This window comes from Saccostrea cucullata, unplaced genomic scaffold (genome assembly GCF_032062105.1).
Source record: "Saccostrea cucullata isolate Sc308-1 unplaced genomic scaffold, CSIRO_AGI_Scuc_v1 ctg12955, whole genome shotgun sequence".
In the NCBI taxonomy this organism is placed as follows: Eukaryota; Metazoa; Mollusca; class Bivalvia; order Ostreida; family Ostreidae; genus Saccostrea; species Saccostrea cuccullata.
Window position 1 is genome coordinate 1,515 of NW_026920888.1, and position 16,526 is coordinate 18,040.

The window sequence follows — 16,526 nt, forward strand, 5'->3', positions numbered from 1 at the left end:
TTGATCATATAATTGGCAATTAAAAAAGACTGCAAAAATTGAAGATTTTCCATACCGTAAATCTGGAAATTTTTACGTCGAATTTATTTTGCGAATTCAGGTCGAAATGCTGTCGATTAATTTTTACGTTTCAAAATTTTGCGAATGACCACTGCTTTGTTTACATTTTCGTCATGGTAATTTATTTTTAATAAAAATATTTTTGCTAATGCAATGAACTCGCAAATTTGCTAATAATTTATCTACAGCAAAAATTTCCTGATTTACGGTATAATTGAATGTTAAACAAAATCCATGTACGACAAGATGATGTAAAATGAATTATTCTTGTTCATTTTCAAATAACAAGCAACGCACAGTATTTAACTATGCTTAATGTGTGTAAAACATTAATATACAAAAGCAAAATTTCTTTGATTTAGATATAACCTTAAAAAAATCTGATGAATTGTGATTTCTATGAGAATTTATAAACATCACTAATATTTTTCAAGAAAAGCTATAATAAATTGACAAAAAATGGGCACATCACGTTAAACTACTTACTGTTCGTATAACGAGAATAATTTCCATTGCCTATCCGTTCAGTGCCAGGTCTGTTGTAAACTTTTCCATCACAGCAGAGATCTATCTCTGGTATGTATGTTGTATCTATGTAAAACGCAGTCATGATAACAAGTTTATATTAAATATCTGGATCACACTTAAATTATCATTTTATTCACTTATTCTCTGATGTTTTCAATGATTTTAATTTCACTTTCTTAACTTAAAATTTATGCCATTCAGACAGCAAAATTATAAAAATTCCAAAGACGTAACATTACAAAAAATATATATAGAACTAGTTTTTTTCTGAACTAACACCTCGACTACATGTTAATTGCAAAGCAGATTTGATGATACAATATCATGATAGGCAAAGCAAGGTTAAACTGGTTGAAAACTCCCTTCAGCTATTTATTGTACTTAGATAATAGCTTTGAAAAATTTAAAGAAAATGATGAATCTTTGCAGCATTTTGCAAGAAAGAAGCTATATAGCAGACATGCTACAAAGCCACAAATGCTCGATTTTAAATTCAAATAAATACAAAATTGCATTTGCCCATTTCATAATGAAAATTACAGGCCATTTAGTCATTTATTTTTTCAAAGGTGAATTAAACATATATGATAATACTTACCCCCACAACATCCCACTTCGTGTCCTTTATAATATTTATCGTGAACTCCTGATTTTGTACAACAAATCTGAGTTGATTTATTAAAAGGCGCATCATCTGTTGATGTTTCATTCACAGAGTATATGCAATCTCCATTGCTTAGCACTGAAACAGAATAAATGTTTAATTGTAAAAAAAATATATGATAAAACTATTAAAATCAAGGCAAAAACAGATAACTTACCACGGCCCATAGAATAATGAACCACGACAACGAGACAAAGAAAACGCAAATAATTTTTGCAGTCCATGTTTCTTCTTTTGACTATGTAAGAATGGTGCACATTTTGTCTTTCTGATCATTTTGGTTACATTTTGCGATGACGTGAATGCAAGGGTAAAAAACTCATAAATAAAAATATATCCGGAAATTAATTTCCTTGGAAAAACCTTTGTTCATTGCTATCAATAGTTTGTCTTGTTTCGGGAATTTCCCTTCTGCCAAATTTATCTTCCAGACTTAACTTTAAGCAAGATGCCTTTTTAGAAAAAAAAGACGTGTTATTTTAAACTAACGAAATCATATAAAATTGGTTTTAAAAGTGACAAAGGGACCATTCATTATTAAAAACCATACCCAGATCAAGAAAACAGTTATATTCTTTATTATAATATTTAAATCCTAAGAGAGGAATGAGGTCAAAAAACTTTTAAATGCTCTACATGCATGACCATCATTGACAAATGCATATATATGTATAGATAAATGGGGGGAAAATACCAAGTAAAGATTGTCGCATGGTAAATTAGTCATACAATAATAGACCGGATATATTGACCTCTTATTTTTTTCGTACTTAAAATTAAATATTTGGATTAAATGAAACATCTGTTTAGTGTCCAAGTGCAAACATTGTATGTTAGAAATATCTTGAATCTTCCATTTACAATTTCTTTTTTATTTATTAAGGGAAAAAAACACATACTCAGATCACAACAAATTATGAAAGTGTCCTAAATGCATATATGGGTCCAAGTCTTAGTTTTTTGTTTTTGTTTAAGATTAGGCAGTTGACTTCAGTTCTCTGATCTAATCGACATCATCTATAGGCTCTGACTGGCTACTTTTTAGTCATCATGGCGCCTAAAATTTCAGGTTTGTGCCCAAATTTTCTCTTTAAGTGTCAAAATTGTCCACTTTCTTTTCGATTGTCAAGTTGCAGAACTACAATGAAACATTTGCAACATATTGATTTTCTAGCTAGTAGAACGGAAGATGTCTTGTGCTTTGCTTGTCACCTTGTTTGTTTGGGTTTTTCTTGTCAGGCACGTGCGATCAAAATTTTGCATGGCATCAGTAAACACAGAGCTCAGAAAGATCCGATAACAGGTGGTCCAAATAATATTGGCTTTGGAAAAGATTGACAATTGTGCTTTTTTAAAAAAATAATTGGACATGGTATTTTAGTCAATTGTTTATCAATTAAGGGTACTGACCACAAACAAAAAAATGGATGCATGGGTTGATACATTTTTTTGACTGATTTTGATTTGAAATGACATAAATAATAAATCCCTGAATTATAAAGAAATCGTAGGTTTTCCTTGGTTCTTAGATATGAGATTTTGTTTTGCCTTCTATATAATTCCATACATAATTTTGCACAATTTTTTTACCTTATGACAAAATCATATAATTCTCCCTTACTACTTGGCAAACATTTTTCAGGTTACCAATTTAAATGTAATTCTATGAGAAATAATGCCGATTTCTGAAAAAGGTTTGTGTTTTAAATAATCCTCACTCAATAGAGATATTCAATTTTAATCGTGTTAGAATTCGTTGGTGTAATTATAGCTTTTTAAACATTTCAAGATACCAATATTCATTTTTTTTTTAACGAAATGATCAATTATATACAGTGTTTAACGTTTTGGCCATCATCACACACCTCTGTGAAAATATACAATCCTCTACCATAATTGTATCCAGTAGAAAAGAACTTAATACTGTCTCCAGACAGTGGCTTGTCAGGATTTAGGTATACGTGTATGCTTAATCTTACCTATTAAGTATTGAACTGGTTTTTCTTTTCTTTTAGATTCCAGTAAAGCCTATCCCTTCATGTGACTAATCCAGAAGGTCCGGTTTGTATAACAATATAAGCTTTTAGCCGTAATGACTAAGCTTTCAATCAACAACATTCCTTACTTATGCAGCAATATACCTTCATCACCTGCACACTTTTTTTTATATCTTTCAGTTGATTTGCTTTGCAAAATTATACTCTACGCATGTTCACTTGTGAAAGATAATGCATGTAAGATTTAAAAAAAATTACATGATGAAAAACCGATTTGAATATACTAGCTAATTCGTGCAGACAATGAGGTAAATTATTGACAAACAAGTTAATGAAACAAGAATAAAAAGAGCCATCTTTAAAGTCATCATTTCGTAGGCTCTGTGGTCGATGAAATGACCTTGTCATCAAATACAATTTATCATTGAGTCAAATGCTGTCTGACTATTTTCATACTTATTATTAGTCCATTATATACACACTGAATAGACGATGTATTTTTCCGTTATTTCCTGATTACGACAAGGGGCATATGGCGGGTGTGACCAGCGGGAGGGAATACTCACTTATCCATGGCATATTTAGGAAGTCCGTGTTAGATCTACTTCTATCATGTATTGTTTTATGGAATTTTGAGCTGGAATACTGTTCGTCATCTCCATATACATGTACGTATATCATTAATCCTGAGACAAAAATGTCTGGCGATTAACAAATTGTACTGGCGACCAAAAACCTTAATTGTTAAATTATTAAAGTGCTGATTGCCTAAATATGTTGACCACTCATATGAGAGTAAAATTTTCTCAAGGGACATGAAACAACAAGGAATCAATAAATGAAAATTCATTTGAATATTGTTTTTCAGCATCCTATGTAACTGGCATATTAAACAAAAGCAAACACTCAAATAATAATTATTGAAAAATAGGGAAAAAAGACCAAAGAGACGCTTTATGAAAACTTAATTTGAGATTTGACACTGGACACACAAAAATAATCGATTTAAAAGTAAAGACTTGGCATTGACATAGTTACACTCTTATCATCAGGTACATCTGTTGATAAACGTTTGCAATGGAGAGCTAAATAAGGAAATTTGCTGTGTCTTACTTGTCAGAAAAAAACATATTAACGGTTAAGATTGATTGATTGTATATTGTTTAACGTTCCTCTCGAGAATTTTTCTCTCATATGAAGACGTCACCGTATGCCGGTGAAGGGCTTCAAATTTTGACCTTTACTCGGCACTCAGGGCCATTGAGCAGTGAGGGATCTTTATCGTGCCAACGCCTGCCGCTGACACGGGGCCTCCGTTTATAAGGTCTCAGCCGAAGGACCCGCAACTTTCACTTCATTGTGCCGAGCGCATGGCGAGGGAACAGTTGCTACCCATTTTTTATCGACTTAGGTCAGTCGCGGCCGAGATACGAATTCACGACCTAGAAGTTCTAAGGACCGAGGGATCATGAATTTTTACTCTGAGGTCATTCTTGGAACGTTTGAAGTGCAATCGATGCTAGCCCCCCCCCCCCACTTCACTTGTACATCGGAGGTCCCTGGTAAGGTACACATGCATTATTGCGAGGCATGTTTGAAAGCATGTATCAGATGAAATTTGAAAATTTTTAATAAGGTAAGATATCATGGTATGATCAATGTTTAATCTCGAAGCGAGAAGCGACGCGGAGGGATCGTACCGGAAGTCCTATTGATAAAGCACCTACCCGTGGATAAAGCATAGGTTTATCTCACTGTAGTATCACTCACACATATGAGATAAATTCATTGGAATATTCTGTGAAAATATTATTTTAATACGTTTATATTGGAGTGTATAGTGTAATATAATGACACGTACAGTGAGACCGTTAGGGCGAGTGCAGATACCTGAAATTCATTTTCAGTTTAGATTGGGCTCGTTAAACCGCCCGTGACATGTAGTGCGTTTAAACCCTGACGTATTTTTACGTCATATTATGTCGCACTACCAAAGCGTTTGCAATATATCAAATCAGGGCGAGTTTATATATATATGTATCTTTTTGTCGAACATTTGTTCTTGCGAGAACGTTTCTTTAACAAGCAATGTATTGTACGTCTTAAGTTACTGCGGAAAAAAATCGTTTGGATCAACGTGCAATGTAAGAATTTTCTCTTTGTTCGTTGAACACTATCATTCGATACATAAAAAGATAGATATCTTGATGAAAACTTGAAATCAAAGACCCATTTGTAATGGAGAGCTAAAAAATAAGAATGAAGTTTAAGAAAATTGCTGAATAAATATTACTTGTAAGAGTAAACTTATTGGAGGTTCAAAAGGTGCAAAATGAAATAACATGAAAAAGGGAATTCTGAACACAGTCCATGAGGTGAATCATTGAGAAAAGTATAGAGCATTTAAGCCGAAGTATGATGTCAGTTGCCAGCAATTTACAAGGTTCCACCTAGCTTCATTTCAATACGGTAAATCTATAGGTTAAGGTCAGTCTGCAAACAATAAGTGAGATCTTCCTAATGAAAACATTCTTATTTAAAAGATACAAAAAATCAATCTTTATATCTATAAGAAAAAATCGCAAATTTTCAAAGTTGTCTTTAACCTTAAGTCTCTTAGTTCCTTCCGTAAAATGTGACTCAGTGATCAAAACAGGAAATAAAAAATTGAGTGAGCTCGAGCACAAAGGTTACTTAGCTTCTCAATCTATAAGAAATGGGTCATCCAGTTTACTAAATTTTATCTTGCTTACGTTTTCATATTTAAAGACAATTCTAAAACTTTCCCATTTTGTTGGCATTATTTATTTTTGATCTAGAAAATTTAGTTTTCTTTGGAGTGTGAGGAAAATATCCTTATAAATCATTCAATTTTGTGTAATTTAAACGTGTTCCCAAGTATAACAGCGATTCGAATTTTATTTTTTAAAAAGCTTTATTGTTATTCGATTACAGATCGTATTATTGAATGAGTAAATGCATGCAATAAAATTAAAACGCTTTAAAATTCGTTGCCGACAGAGTCGTTTTGTTAAAAATAAATATGTTTTTATGCGATTTTTACGAATTTTTAAAGGTACAAGTGGAGCATTGCTTCCTCAAGATTTGGTTACCTCCATTACCGGTATTTAGTAAAGGTGTGTCCATTTCTTCTCAAATTTACCGTTCAATTTGACAAAAAAATGCAAGTCATGTTTTTTTTTAACTAAGGCTGGAATAAAACGAAATGTCTGGACGTAAAAGTGAAGAGAGGAATGTGAATAATCATTGCTGAACTCTCTTATCCGGATGCACCATATGCGTGAAATAGGGAGATAATTTACAGTATTTAAGCTAAGAGATCACTTAAACAATAACAGAGCAAACATGGACCTCCTTAAACATCAAAGTTGGGATCAACTGTCGTCAAAGAATAGGCATTACCTACCGACGGGTTACACCAAACATGTTGTCCTAGTCATTGGGAAAAGCGGAAAATTAGCAGACAATGCAGTGTATAGATTATGGCCTAACAATTAGTATGGAAATGATAGTCAGCATATGATAAAATGATATATTGATTTTGCTGACAAGGTCATTATATTGACCATAGAACTTTCAAAATGATGAACCCAAAACGAAACTGTTGATTTACATTTTTGCTTGTTTCATCACCTTGTTTGTCAATAACTTGCAACTAACTCATGAAGAAAATGCTCATACATGTATGTGGAGAATGTTAGTATTTAAAGAACGGTCTTGTTTGAAGAAATAAATATATGAGAGATTTAAGCCCTACATCTAATCTCTAAAAACGTCATAACCAATCGCAAAAACAATGTTTTGCAGACAACGAGATGTACGGGCAGATTACGGAAAATATGCCCTAAAGTTATATACGTTATATTAAATTATATACAAACGTAATATACTGAAAGGAAAAAGAAACGCAGGGTAGCACAATTTTCGAAAAATTTTTGACCGCATGGCCGATAATTACAAAAATTGGTCAGATGAGAAATTTATTTACTATGCACCAAAATCAGCGTTCAGAATTATTCAACCGTACACTATGTGACGTCACATAGGGAAAACGCTAAAAAGTCCAAAACACGTGCAATTTGATGATGGCGAGTTTTCCAACAAATATTATTTCACCATTTGATGCACCTGAGGTGTAAACATCGTTTTTCAATATTTAGAGACGATATGAATTTCTTGCAATCTTGGTATAGTTTACGGAATTTCCTTGGGGTCTGGTTTTCGAATTGCCTATTTAATGCAAATGACAACAACGGATAACTAAACAGTTTCTTGCAAATTTTACCCCATAAAACTTGTTAACCGATGTCAGAGAAGGCCTGGAATGTTTTTCAATCAACCGTGACGATGACGTTAACGCGAAACAGAATCATGTTAACGGCGGTTTATTCGTTCTGCAATCTCTTAAATCGCCACCTTACTACCACAAAAAACGCCATTTATACAGTAGACTATGATAATCATTACATTCACACAGAAAGTGAAAGAAAACAATTCCGCAATTTGGTTTTTTGAGCCGGTCAACTTACAGTTTTGTACCTCACACTGGCGCATGCGTGCGTCGTATGACTAACTTTTTGGTGTGGTTACCAATTCCCAATATAGCCAGAGTTTGAAAGATAAACACTCTGATGAATTCCATGCAAAGGAAAAATAAGGCTCTGACAGATGCGCGGGAGAGAAATTAAAGATAATGAGAGTTTTCGATTTTCAAAAAAATTACAAGACAAAAATTTTTTTCACCTCAAAAAAGTTTACCCTGCATTTCTATGTGATATGATATCTTAAGCTGTCAAAAATCATTTGGCAAAGAAAAATGTCAAAAATTTTAGTTTTAAAATTTAATTTGATCATTTTTCTATATCTTCATAGGGAGCTCTTCTTCTAAAGGAGATCAATATAGTCTAAATATGACAACAGCAACCCCCCGGTCCCTTTAAAACACAGAATTTATTTTAGTTTTCTGGTAGAAACACGGTGCTATGGTCTATGGATTCCAGACCTTTTGTAAAAGGACAGCAATTTTTTTCTTTTGATAGCTCAAAGAACTTGAGTGCAAAATTTAACCTACAGATATACATCGAAAAGGAAGCATCAGGTTATGTATTCATTTATTTATTGACAACATTTCATCGTTAATAAAACATTTTCTTATAACGAAAGTTCCTTATAATTACAATGTAATAACAACCTTAATAGTTGTTTTGGAAAAAAATCAAAAAAAGTATCAAACTCTGTTATATAATCTTATAATAATAGATGAAAAGCAATATGCAAAAAGTCAGTTGAAAAAAAATAAAAACACAATTGCACATAGTAATTGCAACAAAGTGCTAAAATATTAAAAAGCAATTATAACAATACATGTAATTTCAAATAAAAAATGTTACATTCTGTAAATGAAGTACAAGAGAAAATGAAAAGACATTCTAATATTGATTTGTTATATACAACATGGTAAAATGTCTGTCCTCCATCATGTTTACCATTTCTTTTTATGAATTTTTAGTATTTTAACGTCCATAGTTTCAAATGGATTCAGATAAATGTTTTATGTATAAATCTTTAGATTTACTATGTTGTTATACGAGTCTAACTGTTAAATTGATCTGAATCCCATTTTCGTTTAAACTCTCGCTGAAGTGACGTCAAAATGAGGCTACAGATAGATCTATAAAAATATACGATATGCGGCAGCATTAAATATACGACCAGTTAAATATTGAGAATTTGTTGTGCTTTTCAGTACGTGAAAAGTAAATATAAGGTATGATTTTAAGCTTAGCTTGAATTAATGAGTGACTGAATAAGTACATTTAAAAAAAAATCCATTATTTTGACAAAGTTGCTGTCTATGAATTCAAAAAGGCTGAACTTAAATTTCCCGTGGGGAGTGGCTGTATGAAGTATTGAAAAGTCTAATATTGTTTATCCTATCAAATATGAAAACTGCAACGATTTCCACTTTTTATAAGCTCTTTGGAGTGTTTAGTATCCATGACTGATCTACACTCGTTTAAATTTTTGTCAATACTCTTAAAGTTTCTCTTTATAGTTGAGCTTGGCGGAACATAAACTCAATCGCGCAATATATCTTTTTAAGGATTTTTTAAAGATAGAGTTAAGGAATATAAAATGTAATTTTAACTTAATGAAGAACCGTGCCTATGGGCATATTCTGTCTCATTTCTCAGAGAAAAAAAAAACACAAATCTCTATCTTATTAAGTATAAATAATACCTTAAACTGGAAAGGTATTCTTTAAATTCTTCAATATGATTACAAGAAAATCATAACAAATAAAGCAAAGGACACTTTTGACAAATTTGAAAATATAATTATACAACAGAATCATATGTATCGATTCACAGATTGTAGGAACTCTCACAATACGCTAAGCTTCTGTACTTCACAGACCTAGTCCTTAGTGTTTTTATTTCTCAGATGTGCTTCGGCAGTTGATAGATTGATGTACCTCTTAAGTTCTTGGAGAAGGCTTTTTCCAGTCTCTTCCATTGTCTTCATAAATTTAAGGTCCTGAGGAATTCTTAAAAAAAAATACATCGATAAATTTACAGTATCTATATCACTAATAAATGAAACTCTATGTATTCCTTTATCTACTGAATATCATATAATATGTACGTGATGAAGGAATAATGGAATTTTTGACATTTCGTGATTTTGCTGATATCAAAATGATCAAAGAGGGTAATTTTTTTATATCTACGTAAAACATTCCGTTATAAGTTCTTATTAGTAAGTTAATTTTCTTCATGCCCCATATCACTATTGATATTTCTCCAAAATGCCCCGAAATACATTCATGTGTAAAAATCGTGACTTAATTGTTTACCGTTTTAATTTCCTATCTAGAAGAACACCATCGAGGCAACTTTTCTCCAGTGATGAGTAAACTTGATTTCCACAACATTCGGGCTTTTGCATGTTTGAGACGGAGTGAATAACACCTAGAAAAATGTCATATATTGCAACGTTTTATTTAATATTAAGTGTTGAAAACTCTAGCGTACAGTTACATAATGCAGCAGATCGGAGTACATATTATATATTTCCAAAGGTGCATGGAACAGCTCATTTTTTTATATTTCCCGAAGCCAATGGCTTATAACAATAGAACGCAAGAAGCTGTTAAAGCTTATATTCCTGAAGAATGTTGGCACAACGTTTTGATACAAAGGAAAATTATCGTATGCGTATCATATATCCACACGCTACGTTATTAATTGTTACAAATATATTACTGTGAAATGTTAGATATTTTGACTGGAACTTGTAGTTCTGTCATTTTCATGTAAGAGTAGGTAATAAAAAAGATTTATTAATCTAATGAAGCATTTTATGAAAAATAATATAAAATAAACTTTATGGTTTATGCATACATGTACATGTACCTGTGCATGAGAAAACATATATACAAAAATAAAAATTTATCTTAGTACCGCATCGTGTAATTTCATTTTCATTCTAATTCGGAAAAGGTAATGCATATTTATATATATATATATTTATCAAATATGGTTTATCTCACCCTGTTTTGATTCAGAATCATCTCCACAGCAAATTCTTTTAACATCAGCTCTATCATAGACTTGTTCACCGCAGCAAATTTCTGTGTCTGGTTTGAAGGTCGTTTCTGCTTGTATAAACATAAGAAAAATAATAAACCGTAAAACTCGCTTGTACATGTACAGTCTGTAGATCTAGAATGAAAATCTCGAACGTTTAACGATATAACACTTTTTGTCTAAATCGACCGACTTTTGTGAATGTTTCTTTTGCCTTGAAATAGTTGAAAGAACAAGTATATTCAAAAATATTTAATTCAGCAATTTAGCAGTAAAAAAGCATTTTTGATAAATTTATTTTTAAATGAGAAAATAAACATACGATCTAGATCTGAAAAAAAAAGTTTAATAGAAGGGTGATTTGTGACCTTTATATAATTGTCATTTTGATTTTATTTATTTTGAATACATGTAACATAATGGAAATAATCAGGGCATTTTTAAAATCAATCGAATTTTCATATTTTATTACTTGACGTATCTATACTCAGTTTATGAGTTTTCGTTTACTGTTTTATAGATTTTTTTTAGCATTAAACTGCAATTTCCAATTAGTTTAAACCTTTTCAGATCAAGAATTCAGTGCTTATATTGATTGTGTTAACTGTTATATTCAATGCAAATGAAACAAAGCAAGTTACATGTATGTTTGACTGGGTAAAATAAACAAACTTCACCGCATCGTTTTTTTTCCGTTTTAAGTTTCACTATAATGGCATTAAAGTGAAAATATTTGTATAAGTTAATAAGGATATTTGCTGAAAGGTAGAATTTGATCAACTTTGAAGGTATGCAATGTCTTAATAATATAGAAATTTATTATTTGAATTATTTGAAACAAAAATAGGCCAATCCAGCCGTCTATTTGTTTTGTTGTTTTAAACAACGATTTATGACTGCTTTTAAGATTCTTTTAAATACATGTACAGTCGATAATTAATCAAAGCTCTTGCCTCCACAGCATTCAAATTTAAATCCTTTGTCTTTATCATGAACCCCTGATCCTGAGCAACAAATCTGAATGACGTTATTGAATTCTTCCTCTTTAAATTCTCCATTCAAAATATACAGGCAGGGGCCTTTCTTAAGAACTGTAATATATTTTTAAGATATAAAAAATTATAATTATCACTTCATAATAGAAAACCTCTATAAATACAAGAACTATATGTACTAGGACAATTAACTTACCATAGCCAAAGGCATCCTTTGCGCCAAAGACAAGAAAGGACAACAAATAAGATTTATTGAGATACATGTTCCTTAATTCTAGTATAATAAAACGCTAAATGAAAAGATTGGACATGTTGCCTTTTATTTAATCATATTCTGAAAAATGACTAAGTGTTTGGGGAATAACCCATTATCTGTAAGGTTCTGATTCAAAGCACGATTTTCATTGAACTTTTAACGTTTTAATTCTGCGCAGTACAATCTAAAATTAATTTTAGAATATACATGTTGTAGTGACTTTAATTACAAACCTTTACAATAGATGATATGTAAAGAGATACGATGGTTGTTTTCTTTCACCTTAAAGCAATACATAATAGGGGCAGAGCAAACACGAACCTCCAAAACATCAAATTAGGGACCAGATGTCAAGATCGGGAAATAACGGAAAAATATATCGTCAGTTCAATGTATAAATAATAATGGATGAATAATATGTATGAAAAACATCAGTCAGCATTTGACTTAAAGATAAATTGTATTTGCTGACAAGGTCATTAAATCGACCATAGAAGTTAAAAAATCATGACTTTAAAAAGATTGCAGATATTCTTGATTCATCAACTTGTTTGTCAATAATTTGACTCGTTTTAGAAATTGTTCATACGTAGAGCATGCCCTTGTGTATCGAATCAACTGAGAGATAGAAACCTCGTATGCAGGTGATTAAGGTATATATTACTGTACAAGTAAGGGCAGCTGACGAATGAAATGTTAAAGTCATCATGTTTATCATAGAGCTTTGTTGTTAGGTTATCATTAATGTCTTTTTAAAATAAAATATCCAAATAAGAAGCAGAAGATACCGGACTCAGTGGTATCTTTTATCTCAAGCTCACCAGGATATATCGTATCAACATAATAATGGAAATTACCATTGTTCATTGACAAAACGTCGTCGATATATCTAGATAATACTTTTATTTAAGAAGACAAAGTTGTGAAATGTTCTAGATGGTAATTATCATATTTTCCTTATAATTAGGAAATTTATATATAAGTAACAATTCCTAAATTGCAGTGAATGGCTACATTCCGTATTGTATATTGGCATCTGTGTATTTATTTAAAAAAAAAAAATCAATTCATAGCAAGGGATTTTTGAGAGAGAAAGAGACAGAGAAAGAAAGAGATTTCGATAAATTCGTTAATAATGTTTATACGTGTAGTTTGTGAACTTTAAGCCATTCATAATAATATTACCATAGATTGAAAAACATTTTCGAACAAACTTTTCATTTTAAGGACATTTGAGTTCATTTCCACGTAATTCTTTCACCCATTCTCAATATAAGGGCACAAACGCCTCTCTGATTTTTTACAAAATGAAGTTCAAGATAACAGTTTTTCTACCAATTACCTTTGAGAGAAAGTATCTGAAGATTTTGTTTCCAGATTTTTTTTTCATCAAATTATAATACATGGAATAATGACAAGACGATAAAGTAGAGGGCGATTTTATTCAGAAATGTAGCTTGAAATGTACGTTACACTTTCTTCAATGTCCAAAAAGATATGTAAAAAAAAATGTAGTCATTAAAATCACAATTGGAATATCTCATCTTAACACCAGCACATCCTACCAACTCTGTCAGCAACATATTTTCTCGGCATACGAACGTGCGTTTGATTTTTCCTTTCAAAAAACAAAGGTTACTTTTTAATCCTGATGTATAAAAACATTTTTTAAATATATGCTTAAATTCTTCTCTCTGTTTATTTTTAGAGCGATCAGTTTGGAATCTTGTCATTTTCTATAGATACTGGAACCTAACATGTACATGTAGTAAAATTCTATTTTGTAGTTACTGTCTTTTTTAACATATAGTCATGCCGATTTAGAAAACTACGTAAATGTAACGTACATTTCAAGATATATTTCTGTTTGATAAAAAGCTTAAAATTCATCTAAAAACTCATCGTTTTGTTTCAGTTTATTCCAAAAAAGATTCTCTATGTAATCACATTGTGTTTTATGTCACAATCACCACTTAAAGACACGATTGCCTCAGAATATGAGTAGGTAACGTACATTTCAAGCTTGTAATAATATGTAAATTAGAAATAAGAAAATATTGAAAAAAAAGCAATTATTGACATAAAAATCATTTCAATGAAGCGTTTTAAGGCAGTAATATAAGAAATCATAATGTAACAAACGAGGTTATTTGTCATCAACTACATGAATGTCACGTCACTTCGGTAACGTTCATTTCACATAATATTGGGGAGTCTCCTCCACCTCAGTTCATTACCCTTCTTTTGTGCTGTTTCGCTGAAATTGACACCGGTCGTAGCCTAGTTAATTCTACCTGTGTGCAAGGGTACAGACAAAAAAAAATATAAGAGTCAGACTTATTTTGCTATGATCTAACAAATGCTCGTGTTTGGCCATTGAAACTTAATATAAATCCATTCCGAATATATCCATGGACAGTCTTGTTAACAATTTCATTAATTATGTTGCAACATCGTTTTTCAAAACACAAACATACGTGCTTTTCAGCAGATCTGGAAAAATATAACCCAAAATGCAATGATTCAAACAAAACTGAGTATCGTGTGCCTTTCAGTATTTGAAATGTACGTGACCGTCTTGTGTTCTGGGTTTATTTCTTTTGTTTCTTTTTCTTTTTTGTTTTGTTTTGTTTTGTTTTGTTTGTTGTTTTTTTTTTACCAATTATAACCCTATGCATACCTTGTTTTAAATTATCAACAACAATTATATTAATATTGACGAAAAGTCGCATATTAAAAGTAAACAAACTGCAAAAAGGTTGCCAAAGATGAATTTAATACACTTAGAAATAAATTTTCTAGCATGTGGTAAGTCTAAAACATTTACGAGGATTGGGGGTGCATTTAGATGGATTTATGTGGCCAGTTGTCAAATGGATTGTAACGATTATTTTGTTTCGCTCGTGTAAACGCAATTCATTGACCAAATAAAAAAACATGTCAGTTAGAAATACGTAAAATGTACGTTACCATACGTAACGTACATTTCAAATATAAAAATCAATTCTCTTCCACAAGCGTACGTTAGACACGCAATATATTGATACTATTTGAACTTGTATATCATAAGACATGCATCATACAGGTTTCGTATTCAGAAATATATACCAGGTATCAAAATTATATTACATATAATTGACCTTAATATATTTTTTTCCCTCAGCAGAAACGTTTCTTTTCATTAATTTTGGGATTTAGCTGACCTCCAACCTTTGAAACTTTCCTTTGTGTACACATTCGAGTGTCAGAAAGTATGAGAATACATGAAAAATCGTGATAGATTCACTTAATTCGAATTTCATGGTAACGTACATTTCAGTCACGTACATTTCAAATGATCACTTTTCATGTAAAAAATAATTTTTAATTGTGTTAAGCAAAACGTCTTTGCCAGTTTACAGGATAAAAGGGGTTGCTTATTCAGAGTCATCTCATATTTTCTACTTAATATATATTCTTAATGGAAGAATATAGGTAACGTACATTTCTTTCTTATCTCTACGATTGAAAATGTCTTTCATTCCGTAAACATATTTATAAAAGTTGCTCAAATTGTTCAATTTCATGTTAAATTATCTAAGTAGGAGTAATTGATCCTTTGAAATTTCAAATTTAGCCCATCAATAAATAAAGGAGAACAAAACTATCAGGTGTATAATCTTTGTGTTTGCTTGTAATGTGGTTGAAATAGAATTAAGCGACAGGGACATTGCACAATAAAAATAATTTAATATCACAAAGGAAATGTATTTATTGTTATGAAAAGAAAAATATATGATACAAGGTTTAACTTATCAGAAAATTTTTACTTGAGAATCAAAACTATATATTACACAGAGGGGGATTCAGAATAATATTTGCCTCGGCGACAGTAACGTACATTTCAAATAGGCTTCTATATTTGAATTTGGAACTCCTTAAATACCCTTTCAGATCGATAATTATATGAATTCTTATTCATTGTTATATGACTATTTATAATGTTGATTTAAAAATTACATCAGTGGTATTTCTTTTAAATGAAAATGAGGCGACTTTATTTGAGCCCTTATATTGAGAATGGGTGTTTGTCAAATTTTATACGTTCAACTTGATACAAAATACTGACTGAATCTAGTCTGTATGTGAAGGCAATCTTTTTAAAATTGTTTGGTGGCCTCCCCCGACCGACTGACTAAAAATACCCCGAGTCAAATTATTTTCTTTTCTACATTCCAGGACAAGGGTTTTTTTTCTATTTATTCCTCTAATCCCGTTTTTTCCATTTATTCCTCTTTTTTTTGGGTTTGTGGGGGGTGGGGGTGGAGTGGATTTTTCACCTACTTACCGACTCCATTACTGTCAATCACTCTTTATTCGCGAGAACTTTATTTTTGCTAATTACGCGAGACAGTGAGCATGCAAAATTTCATTCTC

At 31.3% G+C, this 16,526-nt stretch overlaps 2 protein-coding genes across 2 annotated transcripts; both read right to left on the reverse strand.

The window, feature by feature from the left end:
• Nucleotides 1–546: 546 nt before the first annotated feature.
• LOC134258572 (uncharacterized) lies at nt 547–1,578 on the reverse strand (the record flags this gene model as incomplete). Its single annotated transcript, XM_062741124.1, has 3 exons — nt 1,410–1,578; nt 1,187–1,330; nt 547–651 (listed from the first exon to the last, which is right to left on the reverse strand). Coding segments are annotated over exons 1-3 (316 nt in total), but the record flags the coding sequence as incomplete, so codon positions are not given.
• Nucleotides 1,579–9,687: 8,109 nt separating this feature from the next.
• LOC134258573 (uncharacterized) lies at nt 9,688–10,981 on the reverse strand. The gene is made up of 3 exons (XM_062741125.1): nt 10,823–10,981; nt 10,127–10,241; nt 9,688–9,817 (listed from the first exon to the last, which is right to left on the reverse strand). Exons 1-3 carry the CDS (start codon nt 10,977–10,979, stop codon nt 9,688–9,690), a joined length of 402 nt encoding a protein of 133 aa, XP_062597109.1. The 5' UTR covers nt 10,980–10,981.
• Nucleotides 10,982–16,526: the final 5,545 nt, after the last annotated feature.